The 20,602-nt window shown below is 43.9% G+C and overlaps 1 protein-coding gene across 2 annotated transcripts in view; it reads right to left on the minus strand.

Moving 5' to 3' along the window:
* Positions 1–20,602, minus strand: part of SFMBT2 (Scm like with four mbt domains 2) — a 122,523-nt gene that overhangs the window by 60,563 nt on the left and 41,358 nt on the right. Inside the window, exons 5-7 of one of the 2 annotated variants that reach the window (XM_005446200.3) lie at positions 10,154–10,242; positions 6,767–7,013; positions 337–434 (exon numbers count right to left, since the gene is read on the minus strand). In XM_005446200.3, the coding sequence (XP_005446257.1) occupies positions 337–434; positions 6,767–7,013; positions 10,154–10,242 (434 nt within the window). The remainder of the gene's footprint in view (positions 1–336; positions 435–6,766; positions 7,014–10,153; positions 10,243–20,602) is intronic. The other variant, XM_055711470.1, reaches the window with a different exon arrangement.

Genomic DNA, 20,602 nt, shown 5'->3' on the forward strand with positions numbered 1-20,602 from the left:
TCTATCAGCTTTCACATTTGTAGCCTTACAATTTCACAGTTGCACACAATGCATTTGCACAGGTCTAACAGCATAAGACATGTTAAAAATAATGTTGGAGAAATCAGTGCTGATCACCCCCAGCCCCTAGAAGACAATGACTGCAAGAAATCAGCTCTCAGAATGGGAAGTCCACACATAAAACCGTATTTTATACAAACATCTCATTGTGACCTTCCATGGTTATGTATCAGAGCAACGGCCTTTCCTGCAGAAGTTTAACATAAGCCGCTAAACACTGCATCATATTTACTCATTGCGGGTTCTGTAAGTGAAGGAAAAATGTGCATCTTTTACCTTGAACACTTCCATTGGAAGAGGAAAATTTGCTGCATCATTAAGGGATTTTTCCAGAGCGCATTTCCACTCAGATATAGTCTTCAGAGAATAGATATCTAAAGTGATGACAACAAACAAAACCAACAAAACCAAGAGGTGACTGTCGGGGGATCAAACATTTCTGAAAGACTCTAAGTTCCTGTGTCATAAAAAGGGATACAAGTGAAATGAATACTGCGTATATTCCAAGCTGTACGGCGTGGATAAATACAACACAAAAGCAACAAGCAGGGGCACATGTGAAGAATATAGAGCTTTACATCGTGGAGCAAAACTCAGAAATATGCATGTCCTTTTTTACTGCTGAAGAAATGAGAACCGTGCTCTCTCATTACCTGAAAATCACAAAAACTCTCCTTTGATTTTCAGTTCTCAAAATACCTGATGTTTTCCAGTTTGAGGAGCCTCAGGTCTTCAGCCAGTATTAGTTTTATTTGATCAAAACCAGAAATATCTTTAGCAAGGCTTCTGTTCATTGGAAAGTCTTTTGTTGTTGTTATTGCAGGGTCGTGGGGGTTTTGCGGTGGGTGCGGGTAGGTGTGGGAAGGAGCATTTCAGCCAGATCCCCACCCAGACTCGTCTACTGGTACCACACTCAAACCAGAGCATCACCCTCATTCAAAGACTTACACTTAGCAATTTTCATCATGGTACTTTTAGGCAACATCTTTGTGCAGATTCACATTGCTTTCAGTGAGTTTCTTTAAATAGGTTTAATATTATTAAATCATTATATTAACAAGCCCTTTATGGTTCAGTGCAGTGAAATGCCTATGAATCATCAAAGGAAACAATGTAGGAAACAATGCTATTATGAAGAACATTATATTGGATTTACTTCTGCCCTAGAAAACATATTGTTATCCTGCACCTAACAAGTTATTGCAGAACACTCATATCAAGGTCTTAAAGAGACAAGATAGGTAGATAGATTGCAACAATTATTAAAATGGAAATGAACGTTTACTCAATAATAAACTTGAATCTTGATACAGAGTGAACAGTGTGAAGCTTTTCTTTTGTCGGTTTGGCTTCACGCACTTACATTGCAGTGCAATTTGGCCCAATTTGCATTTAAATTCTGTACATCTAATAACTATATATATTTACTAGCTAGCAAAGATTTAATGCTGTATCTTACAATTCTGAAGGAGGAAATAAAAAATATGTATAAAAAAAAGAATTGGCAAGCACTGTTTTCACCGAGCACTGATGGTACAAGAGAATTTTATGCTCTGATCTCAACAGATTTAAGACCTTATCAAAATAGGATTTGCAGAATCACTCACTGGAAGTGGATGTATTTATACTTCCACTATATCAAACCTCACTACTTCTGAGCAGACATCAAGGATATGCATATGAATTTAAACACTTAAAGGGAAATGTTAACCTTTCAGGGCAGTATTTTTAATTTCTCAACTGTCTGGTTATTAACGGGAATAAACATTTCAAGTCTTTGTTTACAGCATGAGCAGCGGTCACAAGTGTTAAGAAATGTACTCTTTATCTAACTGTTCGTTATTTTATAGCCTTGTTGCTCCAGTTCTCCTTTACTTGCGAAGGTCTGATCAGCTTGAAGTGCAGGGAGGAAAACGACTCACCCTGTTTCTTCCTTTTTGGTTTAATTTATGTCAAACAGGGAAATACTCAATATAGTATGATGTTGCCCCAAGCTGCAGCCAGACTGTTGTTTCAACAAACAAAAAATCTTGAGTTTCAGAAAAAACCTGCTGGATGCTCCCCTGCTCCCCTGAGAGAGCAAGCTGAAAACAGACCCTTGCCTTCTACCACAACAGCAGTGAAGCACAGGAAAGAAGATGCAAGTGGCATTTTGGGTGACACTGCCCAAAATCAGTGAAAACAAGCAGCAACTTCTCCAGGCAGCATCAACAAACTTCAAGAGATAAGGACAACTCCACTGGTTTCAATAGCCAGCAAGCAATATCATATGTGCATTTAATTAGTGGCAGCTCACTTATGCTGGCAAGTATATGGACACTAAATCGCATGGTTAAAAGAGCATAAAGCATTTTGTTTAAGTGATGGGGTTGTAGGTAATTCCAAGAAAGTGTACTGTGTCAATTTGTATTAGTTTAACAAGGAGCGAGCAATGACTGCCAATTTGTCTTTAAATAGAAAGTAACATAAAACGAGACGGTCTCTTCCTGCATAAACAGTTGAGGCAAGACCGTTGGTGGATCTGTGTCAAGCAGCCTGGGCCAATTTGCACTAGCAAGGGCACTTAAGTTTGGATTCAAATAAGCATCTGAGGGAAAAAATAAGCTATGACCCCTTTGCCTCATTTAAAAGGGCTCACAAGACATACAAAGTCCCTGAAAGTTGCCATTTAGAGAAGACAGCCAGGATGCTATTTCCTAAGGACCTTCTTGCACATTCTTGTACATTAAGTGGGTGCCAGGACATGGATGGCTTCAGAAAAGAGACATTTCCATCCAAAATACTGTAGGCATTTGGATCCATGGGATCTCCTTTATATAAGATGCTCTGCATCTCGAAAGACTGACCTCAAACTGCTGTGCAAGGTGCAACTGAACCTTGCACATCCCACAACACAGAAAAATCACAGCCTTGACATGAAGGGAGATAAAGCTGAAGATGCATAAGCAGCATCCAAGTCGACAGTAGGCAAAGCGCTGTCACAACCTGCAGAACTGACGTAGAACTGAACATCCTCATTTGATAGCCACTGAATGTGCAGCCTGATTCGGGAGGAGCTGCGTGTTCTCAGCATCTCTTGGAGGAGATTCAAAACAGCTTCATCATGCAGTCTAAGGCTGTTCCTGTTCTCAATCAAGGAGTCACCTTAACTGGCTTCAGATGTTCAGAAGTTACATAACCAGGTCTGTGTTCATTGCTTTCAACCCCTCTGAGTGGAAAAACATAGGCTTACGAAGACGTCATTTCATCTGACCTACGTCAGGCACGTCTTAGGCATCCCCTTTCCTCCATCGATCATAAAGACAAAGCAATAGCTCATGATGAACTGTCTTTTGGATGCCTACAGTACAGCAGGCGAACTTAACCCTGATGTGCAAAAAACCAATATCCTCCCCACAGACTCCTTCTCTTTCCTAAGAAGGTTCATACTAGGTTTTCCCACAACAAAGCTCTTTCTAGTCCAAATCTTATTTACTACAGTAGTCACCAGGAAGCATGTAAGCAGGCAAGGAGATGTCCCTGCACACTCTCCTGGCCTGAGGTCCTTAGGAAATTGCATCCTTTGACAGTTTGCGGTTTAGTAGCTTCATCCCTGTTTCTTTAGAGGTCTCCACTGCCAGCATCTCATCCTGCCGACTCACTACTGCTTGCTTGCCTGCTTGCTCCAACATTTATTTTGCAGACTCTTGAATTTGAAACAGAACCTCTAAGGCCAGCCACTGGGCTTTTTCCCTCTTCTTCCTGTGGGTTAATGTCTCATATGCTTTATTCATCCATTGTGCTTTATGAATTTGTTGACAGGTGGACATCAAACGGCTGATATAGTCCACTACATCAGAAGTGGAACAACCAGTATTCCTGACTCCAGAAATTCATCAGGTTCCCATCCCTGACCAGCTACTACCTGGAGTGCAGAGCCTGACAACTGGGTACACCAGAAGAGGGGATCAAAGAAAGATCTGTGGGGGCAGCGTTCAGGAGGGGACTTGTGAGAAAATGGAAGGGTTCAGACCCGAAGGGTCTTTTCTCAGCAAACTCCTTTAAGACCTAGCTTTAGGAGATGGAAAGTCATGACCACCTATTTAAGCCAAGAGAAGTCAGGAAGAAGACCTGGGCATTAAATGCATTAGTAACAATGTTCACTAAAAAGTGAGTGACCAAGGAAACGTCAAGGACTGGAAACAGGTATCAGATGGAGGCAGATGAGAACAAGAGAAAGAAATTTTAGAAGCAGTTAAAGCAAAGAAATAGGAGAAGAAACCTAAACTTCAGCAATTAAAGAGCCTAATAACAAGTTTAGAGACAAAATGACAGAAAAAATGAGAAGAAAAAGAAAGGCAGGGGGGTGGGTGAATCCACAGAGAAGGAAGTACAACCAGATAAAAGAAGGAAAGAGTAGAAAGAGAATGGAATAAACAAGGAAGAATTACAAATCTCATCTAGACCATTTCTGTATAGATTCACCAAACCTATACAGGCCAAGAGGGTTCAAAGATGGTCAATGAAAAAGTGTTTCTCTGTAATACAAACGCTCTGTAAAATAACAGAGCAAATGATATTCACACTCTCCAGCATTCACATCTAAAAGTGATGGGGAACACTGATTCCTACCTATCAGTGAAGAAAAACACATGCTTCCAAAAAGCATTGAAGATCCCAAGTTAGACCCGAGACCCAGACAGACTTGTGAACATGACAGCTGCAGGTATTGGGGTAACCTCTCTGAATCAGGTGCAATGGACAGAAGCCACATCCGAAACACCTTTCTGCTATCATTTGACAGACGTGGAAAAAAATCACCCACAACACAAGGAAAATGAGGCACAGGCCTGGACAAGTTGTTCGCCTACACTGGAAAAGGTGGGACAGGTCTACTGGACCAGAACCTGTACATTAACCAAGAAAGCGCCTCATCTCCCAAGGGAAACAGTAGTCTTGGGGCATCCAGCTTGGAGGTGCAAACAGTTAGCACAGGGGGGCCATGCTCCACAGGGCTTGGCAAACAGCTTTGTGGCCCAAGCATAAGCCACAGCCTTTTTTATTTTTTTTTATTTTATTTTTTATTTTTTATTTTATTTTTTTATTATTATTTATATTTATTTATACAGACGCTGCACACTTTCTGCCCCAAGGAAGACCATACATGCAGCGGTCTAAGCTGTCGTGTTTAACCAGATCCTTAACTCCAAGAGAAGTCAAGCCAACCAACTTGACTCAGCCAACTCCATTCAGACCAATGCAGAGCCAAATGCCCTGAGCAGAGAGAAACTCAACTTCCCAGAAACTTTCATAGTTTTGACCAATATTATGGGATGGTGAGGAAAATTCACCCTTCCAGTCATCCTTAATTGTCATGAGGTACAGCCTGGATGGAAGCATAGCTCCAGAGCTAGTCCCAGAACCTGCCAGTGAATGCCTCTGCAAACACTTCTCCAGGAGGCTTCAAGGAGCCTGGAGCCCCTGTGATGTGGTGTGGTCCTTAGCCCATACCCTGCTTGCTAAACCTCTGCAATGCTTAATCCTCCCCTACACTCATCCTTGTGATCATTCTTTCCCTGCCATTTCAGTCGTGCTCCTTTTTCCACACCCAGTCCCACCGTTTGGAGTTTGCTTCCAGCTGACCCCTAAACACTGCTCCTGCCCAGCCTCCTGGCTCAGCCTGCTTGCACCTGGCTCTTCTTTCTGGGTCCTGTCCCTTGAAATTCTCCTGCCTCTGGATCTGCAGCTTCCAATTTCTGACCCCAGGCTGGCCTAGCCACAGTCTCTCTCCCTCTCCATCCAAGCTGGTTTGAACACTAAGCTCAGCTCTAGAGAGCTGCTTCTCTAAGTTGCAATCTCCTGACAGTGAACCTGGTCTGACATACTGGCAAAGACTTCATTCCCTTGGAGAAAATGCAGGACAAAATTTGTGGTCTTCTAAATCTGAAAGACCCCATCAACCCTTACTCAAAGGAGTACTTTCTTACCTTCTAGCAACAGACACCCCATAACCCCTTGATGAGCGGTCTGGCATGGCCAGGCAGATGCATCCAGCACTCTCAGTACACTTTCTCATTGGTTACACACAAGGCAGCTCTCACTTCAGAGATGTACAGCAACGTTACAGCAGAATATGAAAGACCTATGTTAGAGGGACTATGAGGGTCCCAAAAGACTTTCTCCAAACCTGAAAATAGGTCTACGGCTTCCCAAGACAAATGTGTGCGGCCACGGAAAGACAAATGGGCAAGTGGTCTTTGGCTGAGGGGAAAGCAAATGGAGCCTAGTGTATGCTGAGAGGTGTCTCCTAGGACTCGACAGCAGAAGAGCAGTTCCCAGTGAGGCCTCCACCAGGATACCTACAGCACGGCCAGAAAGACCTGGCCACTGAAACACCAATGAGAAGGGTTGGATAAGCAGGCACATCCTTGGACGATCCCCACCAGCTCTGCTTCTTGGTGGAAAACTGCACGAAACTGTTTTTATCGGACATTGCTTCCTTCCAGGAGTGAGCCAAGCTAAACCAAATTTATCAAATAAATGTAATACAGTTTCCCTGGCCCACTTTGAAGCCAAATCAGATGGCTCTCACATGCCATCTACGTTATAGGTAGAAACTACTGTCAAAGCAATGTGAACACTGGAGAAGAGGCAACAGCTTGCACGAATATCTCAAAACATCAGTAAATGCCACAAAGGGAGACAGTATTTTCAGGAGGCTCTTTACCTGCAGGTGGGTCCATTCTGTATTTATTCTCTTGACACCAACCGACTGGTCGAAGTCTGCAATCCAAGTAAAACAACCACTGGTCATAGGATTCAGTCTCCTCCAATCCCACATAGCGAAGGCGTAATCTTCCTCCAACATTTTCAACCACACTAACTATCCAGTACTGAAAGGGATTCTGGGAATCCTGCAGCTCTATTAAGGAATCAACTGTAATGAGGTCTACAGGGTTTTTTCCTCGCAGAGGCTGTTTGAATAGAAGCAAAACTCCTTATTTTAAACTTTATTTGAAGACTTCTCAAGGAAACAGATGACAGCAGAAGATTATTTTTGTTTTTCACACCATCATCCAAGCGATCAGCAAACAGTCTGTTCTTCTTCTATTTTACCCAATGTCTTCCAAGTGCAAATTCAGAAGTAAAACAGAAAACAACAGTTGTGCTAATTTCTCAACCGACATCATCAACAACAACAAAAAAGAATAATAAAAGGTGGAATGGCCCAGAAGGCACAACTGCTTAGGATGCTCCTGAACAACTTAAAGCCCAGTTATATTGAAGGATTTCAAACCAAATTCTCATTGAATGCAGCTGATAAGAGCCCATCACAGGACTGGACACTGGCATTTACCTAAAGGCATCTACTCTGGGCATGACCCTGAAATTGCTCTCTGTGCCCTGATCTTTCCCACCAAAGGCTTTACCTCATTCCTATGGGCACGTAGAGCAAACTATTCTCCACAGCCATGGATGCAAGAGTCTGTGGTGGTTACTCCAAAGCCCATGCATGGCAGGCTCCCACCAGCTTAAGTGGTCTTGGGATCAAAGCCTGAGGCACACAGGATTTGCCAGGTCAAGCCACCGTGCCCAAGAAATCCCAGTGACTGAGGTTATGTGCTTACATATAGTATTTTCTGTGATCCCGGTTCTGCAACCATTTACACATGTGCTTAACTTTACACCTGCAAAGCTGCCAACTGCAGGCATTAAAAATCCATGAGATGCTTTGCAGAACAATACCTTTGGGACTCGGTGTTTTGGCTTTGTGATTGTGAGCCTCTCTGTGTTGTCAAGCTTTTCTCCACTAACAGAACGGTTAGATTTCTTCTTTGTATTAAATGCAAGTTCCAATTCTTATGCAATTTCTCAATTCCAGAGCTTTAAGAGCAGCACTAAAAAAACATCCCGAGTTGGGAGCATTGGTCCCCAAAGGAGATGCTAAGCACAGGCAAAATGTATTAAAAACAAGGACTCTTTCTCTTCCTGCGTGTTTGTCCCACTTCTACTTAATTAAACAATATAAACCTTTCACAGTATTTTTTTAAATATTAATTCTGTAAATCAGAGTCAGCCCAGGATGGTTCTTTCTAGGAATGGTTAGAGAAAAGAGAGGAAAAAGCCTTATTTTTCAATAAAGTTCCCCTTGCTATTGAATTTTGAAAATATCCAAAAATCTGAAATGCAACCAATTTTCACTACACCTCTCTTACTCCAAAATGCAGGCAACAGAATGAGAATTTGGTAAAAAATGTAATTAAAATTAACTAAAACCTTAACACGTGTACAGTTTTCACCAACTCTTGTGATTAACAGATATTTCTCAGAACAATATATTTGCCATTATAACCCACTCCTCTACAGTGCAAGCTACAAGCACCTGTATAATCTTTTCAAGTATTATTTCATGGCAAAATGCAGTGTCAGAATTTAGCAATGTAACAGAAGTCTACTTTAATGGTGGTTTTTCCCTCTCATACAACTGCTTCATCGCCACAAAACATTCTTTAATATGAACCAATGGTGTAATGATTTAACTTATTATAATAAATCCCTGGCTGTATAAAAGCGAATATTGCTTCTCTGATTTGTGTGCTAAATTTTAAGCCAATGGGTTGTCACTTACCCCTGAGAACTGAATGGCTAAGATTAATAATCGGCTTGCATGAAATATTAACATTTACTATAAAACAAGAACTGTTTATACGCATAGCTAGCATGTAAAAAAAAAAAAGCATCGCTACATATTGATTTAACAGTATAACAACAATCTGCAGCACTCACGAACAGCAAATCTGTCAACAGGGGGTTACATACATTGCACGACACAGACAGCACTAAACACATATATTGCATAAAACACCAGAAAAGGGTCAGAAACTATTTCAAGCCAATGCAATGTTTTCTCTCTCTGCGTTTCTGCCTGGGGTTGCCTCTTTTCTCTGCCTGCAGAAAGGGAATGGAGAGGTTTGCAATGGCGCTGGCACACACCAGAGATGGGTGGTGGCCACCACCAGCTTTTTGCATGTGCCACCTGGGAGTGGTCCAGGAACGGGGATGAAGCAGACCTGAGGACGTGCACTATTTTGGGCATGCAAGGGCTGTTCACCTAACAGACTAGGGGCAAAAAACCATCCCTGATGGTGCGCTATTAATTCTCCCTGCCAGGCTGCTCGTACTGCACAGGCACGTGGAAAAAGGATGCAGCAGCAGTTGGTGGGAGTGACCAGGGACAAAGCGATCAAATGTGGTGCCTGGATGCACACTTACTTCCAAAAAGCCAATGTGAGCACTTATACAAAGGGCAACTGCCTGTATGCCTTCCCTCTCAGCCTAAACACAGAGAGGCAGAGAGAATTACCTCCTGCAGGACAGGCTGTCTTCTCTCCAAATGCCCGCATAGCATCCACACGAGAGCAGGGCAGGTTCCATGGAGGAAGTGCCCTGCTTTTGCAGTTTCGAGGTGGAACGGCAGGATTTTCATCCAAGATCCCAAAGCGTGCCGAGGCTGCCCCAGGTGCAAGTCACCTTGTGAATATGCCTCATAGACTGGGCTCTTGGTCATATGGGTGCATCTAAAAAAACACGCCCTTCTTCTGACTGCTGATGACTGAGGCCACCTCACCCAGCTTCCCTGCTACATCGGGTCGCCGTGGTTAGGTGGAAGGAATGTCCTTGGGGGAGCTGTTTCCATACAGACATAAACCAGACGGCGCTCCCCATCAACCTGCTAAAGCCCTCCTCTCCAACCTGTGTCCTGACTCAACTCACCAGTTGGGTGGATTTAATGGGACACTGAAAGCCTGTGTTCTCCTTCCTATGGCCCCTCTCCACGCTCTCTTTCACCACCTAGCCTTTTTCGAGTAACCAACTTTCTAAGCACCACCCTCCAGCTTAAAGGCAGAACAAACTACCCATCCCCGGGTCAGAAACGGAGCCGGCAGAGCCAAGGCAACGTTGCCAGTGGCTTTGGGCCAGCACTGGATCAGACCCCGCTGACGGCACACAGACGCTGCAAGCACACAGCCCTACACACCAGGAGCATCAACACCGCGGGCAGCATGCACACCGCGACACCGGTATCAGAGAGAAACTGCAATCTAATACATACGCCTTCCAGTAAATTTGCAGGTGCAGTCCGGGCGCCGGTTAAATCGTGTATGAGAAACTCCGTCCAGTCCATGTATTTCTCTTTGATTGCTGGGGAGGGGGGAGGAAAGAAAAGCAATGCTTAGCACAGCAGACCGCAACGGACTTGCCACACATATTTTAGAAACATCTCCTTAGGGTTTACCAGCTCTCTAGTTTCGGATGCAATTACAGTCCAGACCGGGAGAAAAGCTGGCTTGCTGTCCGGTTCCCTGGGCAACCCATGCACATGGTTCATCCCAAAATAAGTGAAGGTGTTGCCCCACAGTAATCGCTGACAGGGATTTACGACGGCATGGCTTATCATCTCCACCTCTCCCATTCAACATCGGCCACTGCTTGTGCAACCGCTCCTTTCCTGCCTATCACGTAGGCTCAAAGATGATTTATAGTGTCTCTTTGTCTGCTCACTAATGACCTCTGATAAACAAAAAGCTGTGCAAACTTCCTCGACAGGACAACAGGAACTCCAGGTGCCTTCCCCCCACACAGCAGAAAAATCAGCCCTGAGAACATGGTTTATCAGCTGCCAAGAAGAAGAAAGTCTTGAAAGTATTCATCAGGATCTCCCACTTCATTTCAAAAAGAATTCGAGTAATTTCTGAGCTAAACACTGTAAGCCTGTGTCACTTTAGGATCCATATCCATGGTTTCATAAGATACGAACTGAAATACGTAAATGTAGCCTCTGGGATTGAAACTCAGATTCAATTCTTGTTGAAATCAGTAAAAGCTGGGCACCAAAAGGCAATTCAGCAAATCTCAGCTTCAGAGATACAGATGCCTCTTCCAATGCATTGTACATCTGCCACTGGAAACCCAGAAACCAGACTTTTCATTCCACCTGCCCGTAAATGGGAATTAAATTGCATCAGAAACATTTTTCTCTCCCCTAAAATCTTACTTACGTGTGAGATAACCAACAGTGATAGAGCTATGTTGCTAACACAGCAACACCTACAGAAGAGAAAAATCACAAGGATTTAAAAATCAAAACATCTCTTCTGAACCAACAAGTGGATGCATGGTTTAAAGACCGCTACCCCATCGGGGAGCCCAGGAAGGGCTGTAATTAACCAGCACAGGTCCAGAATATAATTAAATGACAGCAGCCCTCATGGTCTGCCCAAAAGAAGCAGAGTCCTTTGCTCCACACTTCAGGGAAATACCACATTAGTCAACCAAGAGCAACCCAGTCTGAAGCACTTCACATTTGTACACACATCAGGGTGAGATTTCTAAGTGTTTTAAAAGCTCGGTGACTGACTTCCCAGTCTTTCCCAGTGGCGGGTGTCAGCTACTGCACTGCCCAGGCCATGCAGAACCTGAGGTTTTGGGCCTCTGAGTGTTAAAGAGCCTCAGTGGTTAGAGCAGGAGGACTTCTGGGTGCAGTTGCAAACAGCACTGTGGGCACAAATATTGCCACCATTACCTCCGGCCAAGGAGACCAAACCTCAGCCTCCTCAGAATGCATCCTCAAGCCATCTGCTGCCAAACACTGTATTAAAGAAATGCAAAGATGGAGCACTGGGTTTGTCCAAGGACAGTTACATGACACTGCCACAAAACCTGGCACAGCATGCTCATGGGTTGGGCTTCCATCCAGCATAGGTGTTTGGCACACTTGGACTCTGGCCCGTACACAATTTATATCCTAAATACCTTATGCAATCCAAATACCAATGCAGTTGGCCACAGACAAAGACAGGAACCATGCCCAGCAGACCTCACCCGTAGCAGACCCCATTTCCGAGTTGTGCTCCTTCCCCAAAAGTCAGTTCCACCAAAGTCACCTGAACTATACATTCAAATTATAGACCTAAATGACTTTAAAAGTGCATTTAAATGTATTTAAAATTAGCAAACCTTGAAGTGCTGGACTTGAGCCTCTATAAAATAATACTCGAACTTGCCTGGAACCATTCTAAGTCTTTCACAGCACTGATTTTGCATGATTGCCAGGAGATTTATGACCTTCACATTATTTAAGATGAAGGAACAGCCTGAGAAGAAATGGTTTATACATGGCACTTTCTCTCTCAACATTCCTGTTGCGTATACCTCATCAGTTCCTGTCCACCTACATTAGGATAAAGCAAACAAGCTTAATTTTGGCATCAGTGAGAAGACAGTAATTGCCGTAATGAATGAGAATGGAGTCCCTCTAGCTCAGACTTCTGCCTCTTGCTGTGAACAGCACTGGGTGCATCCAAGAAAGGTGCAAGTTGAACTTCATTCTGGCTCATACCCACAAAGTTGTCAGCCACATTTTTGAATGCCAGAGCTTCATTACTCAGGAATGACAAATGTGATAAAAAGAACACGAATCGAACTTTCAGAGCTGGCAGGGGGGTGGGGGGCGGGGGTGGGGGAAATAGGATTTTCAAAGTTGACAACAGATTTTAGGGGCTTTCATTTCCAGATGCCCTATTTGAGATGTCTTAACGGTGCCCGATTCGCAGATCATGCTGTCTGTCACTCAGTACACCTTCTAAGGCCTCTCAAAAGCAAAAATCCCTTTTTAGATGACTTGCACCTCACAGCTTTTTGACACCTAGACAAGAGAGTGTCCCTCTCCACATTCAAATCTGGATTACAGGCTTCCAAAGTCCAAAAGTGCCAAGGTAACCTTTGTTTTCAAACTACATGGACTCAGCTGACAAAACAAACTACTCACAGATTCTGAGCTGTCTCAGAGCCATCCTCCCCACACAAATACAGTGTCTTACTTTATTCTTTTGCAGTGTAGAAAAAGGGACTCTGAAAATGTCTGAGAGTATAGACTGCGCTGGAAATTTTAGGAATGAGGATTTGCACCTTCTTCAGTGCCTACAGAGCACCATCATTCTCAGTACTACCGTTCAAGTTATTACAATGTAAATACTAATTTTTTGTAGTAATGAAGTGAATCTGAACCTCCATGGTATCTGCAAAAGCCTCTGAGGACCAGACAAAATGTTAAACAAGAATATTCAAACAAAGGAAAATCTGCTGGGTAAATGAGAAGAGCTAGCAGTGTAATGCATGGGTGCCCAACCTGAGCATCCATCTCAAGAAATGCTGGTGCTTCTCTGGCATATCAGACTCAGCACCTGTGAACTGAACCACTGCTTTTCAATCACTAACTCACATTTTCACTTGTTAAACACAGGAAAAGACCCAACTGAACCTCCGCTACTGCAGGCAAGCTGCAAGAACTCTGCTTTTGGATCCCAATTGTAGCTGGCTGGCCAACCGGCAGGATGGGAAAGTGGGCAGAACCAAGGATCCTGTCCCACCGGGACCAAAGCCCCACTAGTACTGCTACTTTCAAAACAGTTTTTCCTTCCTTAAGTAATGTCTGTGAGTCAGGAGTGGTCCATCAGGCTCAGATATCCATGTTTTCTCTACCTTTCAATGGATTCATCTTCCCAGAAGACCTCTGTAAACCCCCTTGACCCAGAACCTGTCAAGCTGAATGCACCTCCAGAACCTCAGTTTATGCCTGCGGTGCTGTGGGAGACAGGGGAAACACAAGGAAATCAAGCAAAAGAAACCCTCCTCATTAAATCCTTTCAAAAAGAACCACTTCATGCAGGGAAGTAGGTCATCCTACAAAAGCCAGAAGCCACAGAGGACAAAATGTGTCCTTCAAACCTTCACACTGAAATAGCCTGATGAGCCCCCTCCAACCACAAAGTGTGATAGGCACAAGCAGTCATTTACCAACACACAATTAATGTCACCCTAATTCACACCACCCTAGCTCCTACTGAGCTGCACAGACCCAAAAGGTGATCAAAAGTCTTCACAGTAAAAAGTCCCTGGTACTTCTGCCTAGGTGGCATAGGATGAAATATCCCTCTGACAAAACTGGAAGACTTTTACCAGTGCCCAAAATCCCCTCTACACAGGGGTCAGTATCAAAAGCCACCTGTCCCTTTGCATGCCCACCGCTTCCCTCACCAGGCACAGCTCATTAAGGTGGCACCTTGGCAAGGGACTGTCACCCACCCCACCGTGGGGCTCCAAACTGGCCAAATGACAAGAAAGCATTTGAGATATTCCTGTTACATCAAGGCCACTTTGGAAATTATATCCTAAGCAGTGATGGCTTGCTTGACCAAGACAACAGTAACACAATCACACGGAGTGGTCCTCTGGAGCACGAGGCTGTGATGCTCTACAAGGACAGAGCTTGACCAAGAGTCCCAATATTGCTGTGAGCAGCACACCCATCTTAGTGCCAGTGCCATCATCCTGCACATGTGCACCACAGTGACCGTTATGAGGTTGTGCAATGGTCTGAGACCCTGGGGGCCACCCGCCATCAAATTTATCATAGTGAGAGAAAATGATTCAAGAGAAGCAGAGGCACGGTAGCAGAAAAAAGGACTCAGTTTAGTGACCCACTGATGCAAAGGCTACAGTGTGAGCTGAACTGAACGATTAAACACTAGATTATCCAGAGAGGAGACAGGTATTAGCAATACTCCCACCAGGGAAAAAGCATCGGTCAGAGCTTGCACGAGATTAGACACAGCACAGCCCAAATACAAGGCATGCATTGCACAGAGCGAGGCTCATGAAACGCCAGGGCTCCCGCAACTGCTTTTCTTTCCAGGTTTAGCAAGCAGCACCACAGCCCTGTTTGGAGCTGCAGCTTTTGTACGCAGATGTGCCTGTTTCCCTTGGATCGAGTTCAGCTCCTCTTGGAGCCCGCATGGGTGGTTGTTTCACACCTCTGCAGCTCCAAGGCCAAAGGCTTTAAAGCATCTTCCTACCATAAAAATGCCACAGAACCACCTGCCTTAGAGCAAAGCAGCCCAAAACAGAGGCCAGATTTGCACGGTGCTGGTCCAAGGTATATCCATAGCAGAGCCAACAGCTCTGCTCCAGACTGCACTCATACAGGACTAACTGCACAGAGAGGAAAATTCATCTGGCTCTGTATCACTACAGAAAGACCTGAGAAAGATCCCACATAGCTCTCCCCAGTTCCCAAGGAGCTGTCGTAGCAGTGCAGCAATTCCCAGACTCAGCACCAGGCTGGGCTGGTTGAGCCTGAGCCCAGACTTTGCCTCCTCCTAACAGAGGTCAGTGAAATTATCCACACCTGCAAAAGTAAAAACCAGGAATCCCTGCTCTGCTACAGTCTCTGCAGCACACTGCCTTTGTGTCTCCCACAGGAAAATGCAAAGCCCTCCTGCCTCCTCCAGCAAAAAATACTCATTTCAGAGACCATCTTCCAGCTTGGCAGATATTACACCAGGTTCTTAAAGTAGAAGGAAAAAGGACCCCTTCCACATTAAGACTCTCTTTATTTCCACAGAAGTCACGGTACAGGTTCTAAAACTGTGTTCCCCTTCCAGAGGGCTCAACTCCATCAAAAAACAGATCACACCTGACATGCCTCCAACAATAATAATTCTTCCCACTTATTTCCCTACTGAATTCACCCTGCTCCCAACCTCTCTGACTCCAACTCCTCTCTCCCTTTTTGACTCCCTGCCATTTTCACACTTTTACCCATTCGTCTCATCTTCCCAAGCAAACCACTCCTGGCTGTGGCTGGATCTGACTGCGCCAAACCTCGGCACCGCGGCAGCAGCTGAGGACCAGGGACTGCTGTAACCTGCTCAGTGGCTGATGTGCAGAGTACTGTTAGCACCACTCACTGTGCACCAGGTTTTCAGCACCAGCTCCTCAAAACAGCCCTTTCCCCTTGCGCAGTGCATGCTGACCATGAAAGCTACGCAAAGAGTGGCTGAAGAGCCCAGAGCGCTGCACACCCTGCATCACCTCATCCCCTGGAACCCCACTAACCTCCTGCCTGAGAGCCAGGACAGCGGCTTCACTCCTGGTGCCCTGTAAATCTCAGTGCCCTGCCTCAGCCACAGCTTATAATGGGTTCAGATTTATCTGCCTCTCTAGAGAAATAAGAGATTAAAAGAACATTTACAGTCCCATGAAAGCACTGAGTCACAGGCACTCCATTCAATGAATATGAGATACTATTATCGCATTACCAACTCAGGATTTTATCTAGCCTCCTAGCAGTTGCTGTTTTTCTTAAAGCCACTTCTCCCAGGCCACGGGTTTATATAAAAACCCTTATTCTCTTTTCTTTCTTTTTCTTTTTTTTTTTTTTTTTTTTTTTTTTAATTTGGAAAAACATACACTGCAAAGCCCCGGAAAAACCTTGAAATCTGAAAGACTTAGAAAACAAGGGAAGGAACATGCATGGTATTTTCTGCTTTTTTATGACTGGTGGTTTTTCCCCAAACCACTCACTGCACTGACTAGAGCAAGACTCAGGAATCTGAACTGCTGCATTCAGTAAAATGAACAAATAACACAATACCTTACTGGCTTACAGCACCCAAATAAGCTACTCCTTGGAAACGCCTTTCACACCTCATGGATATCCTTGCCCTCCCCAGCCACGAGGAAATGCATAACAAAACCATGCTTCCAGCCACCAGGGACCATCGAGCAAGTGTGCCATTACTTCAAAATAACGCATAATAATACAAAATAATACATAATGCATGACTGAATGCCTATGCCCATCTATCTACCTACTGTTTGAGCACATTGAGTATGAGCTTGCAGGCATGAGGACAACCTAACCCTGGCCCTGAGTGGACCTGAGCTGCTGCCACAGTAACAAGGCCAAAGACAAGTAATAATATCAAATTATGCTCATTTTTGTCCATACATTTAAAAAAAATGGTTTTCATGTTGGGTTTTTATGAATAACACCAGATCATCAGCAACCTGTCAACACCTCTACTGGAGAATTCCCTCTGGACCCCATCAACCTCTGTAAACAATAGTGTTTCAATTTTCTCATATGTGAAGAACAGCATCTTCAAAAGCTTTATAAAATGGGTTAAAAATCTTTGGGATAAATCTGCTAAGTGACAATGCTCTCATTGTGGCAACTATTCTTATTATTAAAAAATTAACTCCTTCCTAGGCCTGGAATGAACAAAACAATTAAAACGAAGAATTATAGCCGGACAGTACCTGGACAATTCTTGTCAGTCCATTATGAAATAAATTAAAATATCAAGATCTCCTAAAAAATAAATCTTCTAAATAAGTAATTCAGGATGTTCAAAAGTTTATATATAGGTATTACAGATTTAAGATACACTAACCTAAAATTGCCAGGGGAGTGGAACCTCAATCCATCCCACTCCTACCAGTTTGATCCCAGTGCCAGCAACAGACCTTACTGGCATCACTAAGACGTGGTAGGATGGCTCCTCTGATTGGAGTGTTGGAATAGAAGGATACAGGCTCTTTTAAGAAGGACAATGAGACCCCACCTGGGGTATGCATTCAGTTCTGGGACCCCCAATGTAAGAAGGACACGGACTTGTTGGAGCAAGTCCCGAGGAGGCCACAGAGATGATCCGAGGGCTGGAGCACCTCTCCTATGAAGACAGGCTGAGGGAATTGGGGCTGTTCAGCCTGGAGAAGAGAAGGCTCCGGCGAGACCTTAGAGCACCTGCCAGTACCTGAAGGGGCCGACAAGAAAGCTGGAGAGGGGCTTTGTACAAGGGCACGTAGCGATAGGACAAGGGGGAAGGGCTTTAAACTGAAAGAGGGTAGACCTAGACTGGATATTAGGAAGAAATTCTTCCCTGTGAGGGCGGCGAGGCGCTGGCAGAGGCTGCCCAGAGCAGCTGTGGGTGCCCCATCCCTGGCAGGGCTCAAGGCCAGGCTGGACGGGGCTGGGAGCAACCTGGGCTGGTGGGGGGTGTCCTTGCCTGTGGCGGGAGGGTGGGACTGGATGGTCTTTAAGGTCCCTTCCAACCCAAACCACTCTGTGATGCTGTGATTCTATGATAAAATATGGAGGTTTTGAAAAGGTAAATAGCATATTACAAAAACATACAAACCTTATAATATTGAAATTTTTCCTTAATGTTAAAGTTGTCACACATTTGATGCAATATTTATACAAAAAGTCTTAACGTATAAATGTTACAACTATGTTATAAAGGCCTAAATGGTAGAGTCAAAATGAGATGTCTTTATATCACAGTAACATAGAATGCTAAAACAATTTGTTTAGACTACACCCATCAAAACAATTTGTCAAAACTGACATGTTCTCACAAAATATTTCCATTTTGATAAAACAGCATTTTGACAGAAAACAGTTGAATCCAAACACTTTCATTTGGCTTGCTGAACTATATACATCCTTGTGAACCACACTGGATGTGAAAACAGCAGGGGGGTGCCAGTGCTGTCCGTGCTCCCATGTCCCTAAGCAAAAGGCTCCAGCTGCCTCTGCGCTGTTTTTGAACCCTCCCCAAGTCTTTCAGGGCAGGGAACATCGTCTGTTGCACATCCCACCAAGCCAGATCCCCTGTTAGTCATTTCCGAAATAAAGTAAATAAAAAAATACTTTTTTAAAAAGCTAGTGATCAGTGATTCAATGGCATTTTCTATAAAAATGACTGTTTGGTTTGGGTTTTTTTGTGGGCTCCCTGGAAAATGCCAAATAGAGCTGGAGACATCTTTAAACAACTTTCTTAGTTAAAACTTCAAACAATCTTCTCACACCAGCAGAGTTCTGCAGTTTGAATCAGAACACAAAATAACAAAAATGCATTCCAAAAAAGAAAAAAGGGGGAAAAAAAAAGTAGTGCATCAAAAGCTGTTGATCTGGCTTCTTAATGATGCAGCCATAACTATCAAGAGATAACAACTTCAGAGCTCAGGCATCACCTTATATACACCTGTCTTAAACAGGGAAAGCCTTCAAAGAAAATATTATAAACAGGGGATTTTCATGGAAACCAGAAGTTATAAGCAACTGTCCATCAAAGGATACATGTGCTCAAAATACACGCCTGGAGTCAGCAGTACACTGTGGTCCCACTCATGAATTTAAACAGGCTAGTAAACAGATGCTAGAAGGAAGCGTGGTATCTGCTGGAGAATGAGTCAGCCTTGTACACGGTTAGAAGATGCTGCTTTAAGCTATCAATTGATCTACTGGCTCTTATAACTATTAATTATCTAGTAATTTTTATTAAACAAAACAGAAAATGTGTAAACTTCAAGTTAATGTTATTTCTTCAGCCCACATGGGTTGCTTCATATAATAAGAATATTCTTCATGATTTTTAATTGTCTTCAAAATAACTTGGTGTGCTTTGTTTTTTTGGGTTACCCAAAACACTCCAATCCCATTTTGAAGACAAGACTACCCATGCTGCACTTTGTATGGCCTTAAGAAAGGGCCAATGCAAAGACTTTAATCCTTGTATACCCAATTCTGCACACAGGAGCACCCATTGATTAGAAAAAGTAAAGGGAAGAAAACCCAAAGAAAGGCATGAGCACACGCTTTAGGTTCTCTCCCTTACAGTTTTTTCTATGCAACTATACTCAGTTTCAGTGCAATGCAACTGTTATCCTTCCTGCTGCCATTCAAGGTTTCCAGAAATGATCCACTTATGCTCTCTAGGTCAAAACAGGCAAGTTCACGTGCAAAAAAAATGTCTCACTGTCCACAGGAGACATTACTTGTTAACATCCTCTGAGCCCTTCACAGACATGCACACTGTTCCTCTTGGGTTTCTCCAGTCCTTAATTAACTGTTATCTTTTTAACAATAAAAAAAGCAGCAGGTGGTTTGGGAGTTGCTTTTCATTTCTTGAAGCTTGCTCTGGCCTGTGCTATGTCTCCAACGCAGCTGTAGGAACTACAGGTGGCAGGAGGAAAGGGCACGGATGTGGGATGCTGTGGGAGAAAAGCATCAGAGCGTGCGGACAGGGTGAATGGATACTGTTGCACTGAGGTTAGTTTTATGAATGATGCAAGATGTTGCAGCGATCCTCTCTGTTAATCCACTGCCACTCAGGAAGCCTAGCAAGACACTTTGCCTAGCAAGAAATAACTGGCAGGAGGGTCACCACCAGCAGCTGCTGAGGCACTTCCACGCAGTAGGTTCAGCTGCCTTCACCCCAAACGCAACATTCTGGAAACAGGCACACTCTTCCAGAGCGCCTGCTGCTATGGCTTTCTCCTTGCAAGTTAAACTGCTCAAGATCAGAAGAGAAATTTGCCCAATAAATCCCAACAGCATGGTTACCTATGTACCGCTAACCTGCATCCATCTGCCTCAACTGACTGAGTACACCAGCCTCAGTTACCCATCCTGCATGCAAGCTGCAGTATATGATCTGCTCATAAGTACTGTGATTAATTACTTCCCTTCAGGTAAAGTCAATACCCTACTTGCACCGGATTATTTAAAATAAAACAAAGGGATAAAAAGGAGAGGTGCACTGATAATGAGAAGCAGCTTTGCTCTGTCTTGGTGGCATTACCTATCAATTGCAATCAGATTATGTAGATAAAGAACAGCAGCGAATTTATCAGCTCTGTTTGTACTTATCAT

This window comes from Falco cherrug, chromosome 5 (genome assembly GCF_023634085.1).
Source record: "Falco cherrug isolate bFalChe1 chromosome 5, bFalChe1.pri, whole genome shotgun sequence".
In the NCBI taxonomy this organism is placed as follows: domain Eukaryota; kingdom Metazoa; phylum Chordata; class Aves; order Falconiformes; family Falconidae; genus Falco; species Falco cherrug.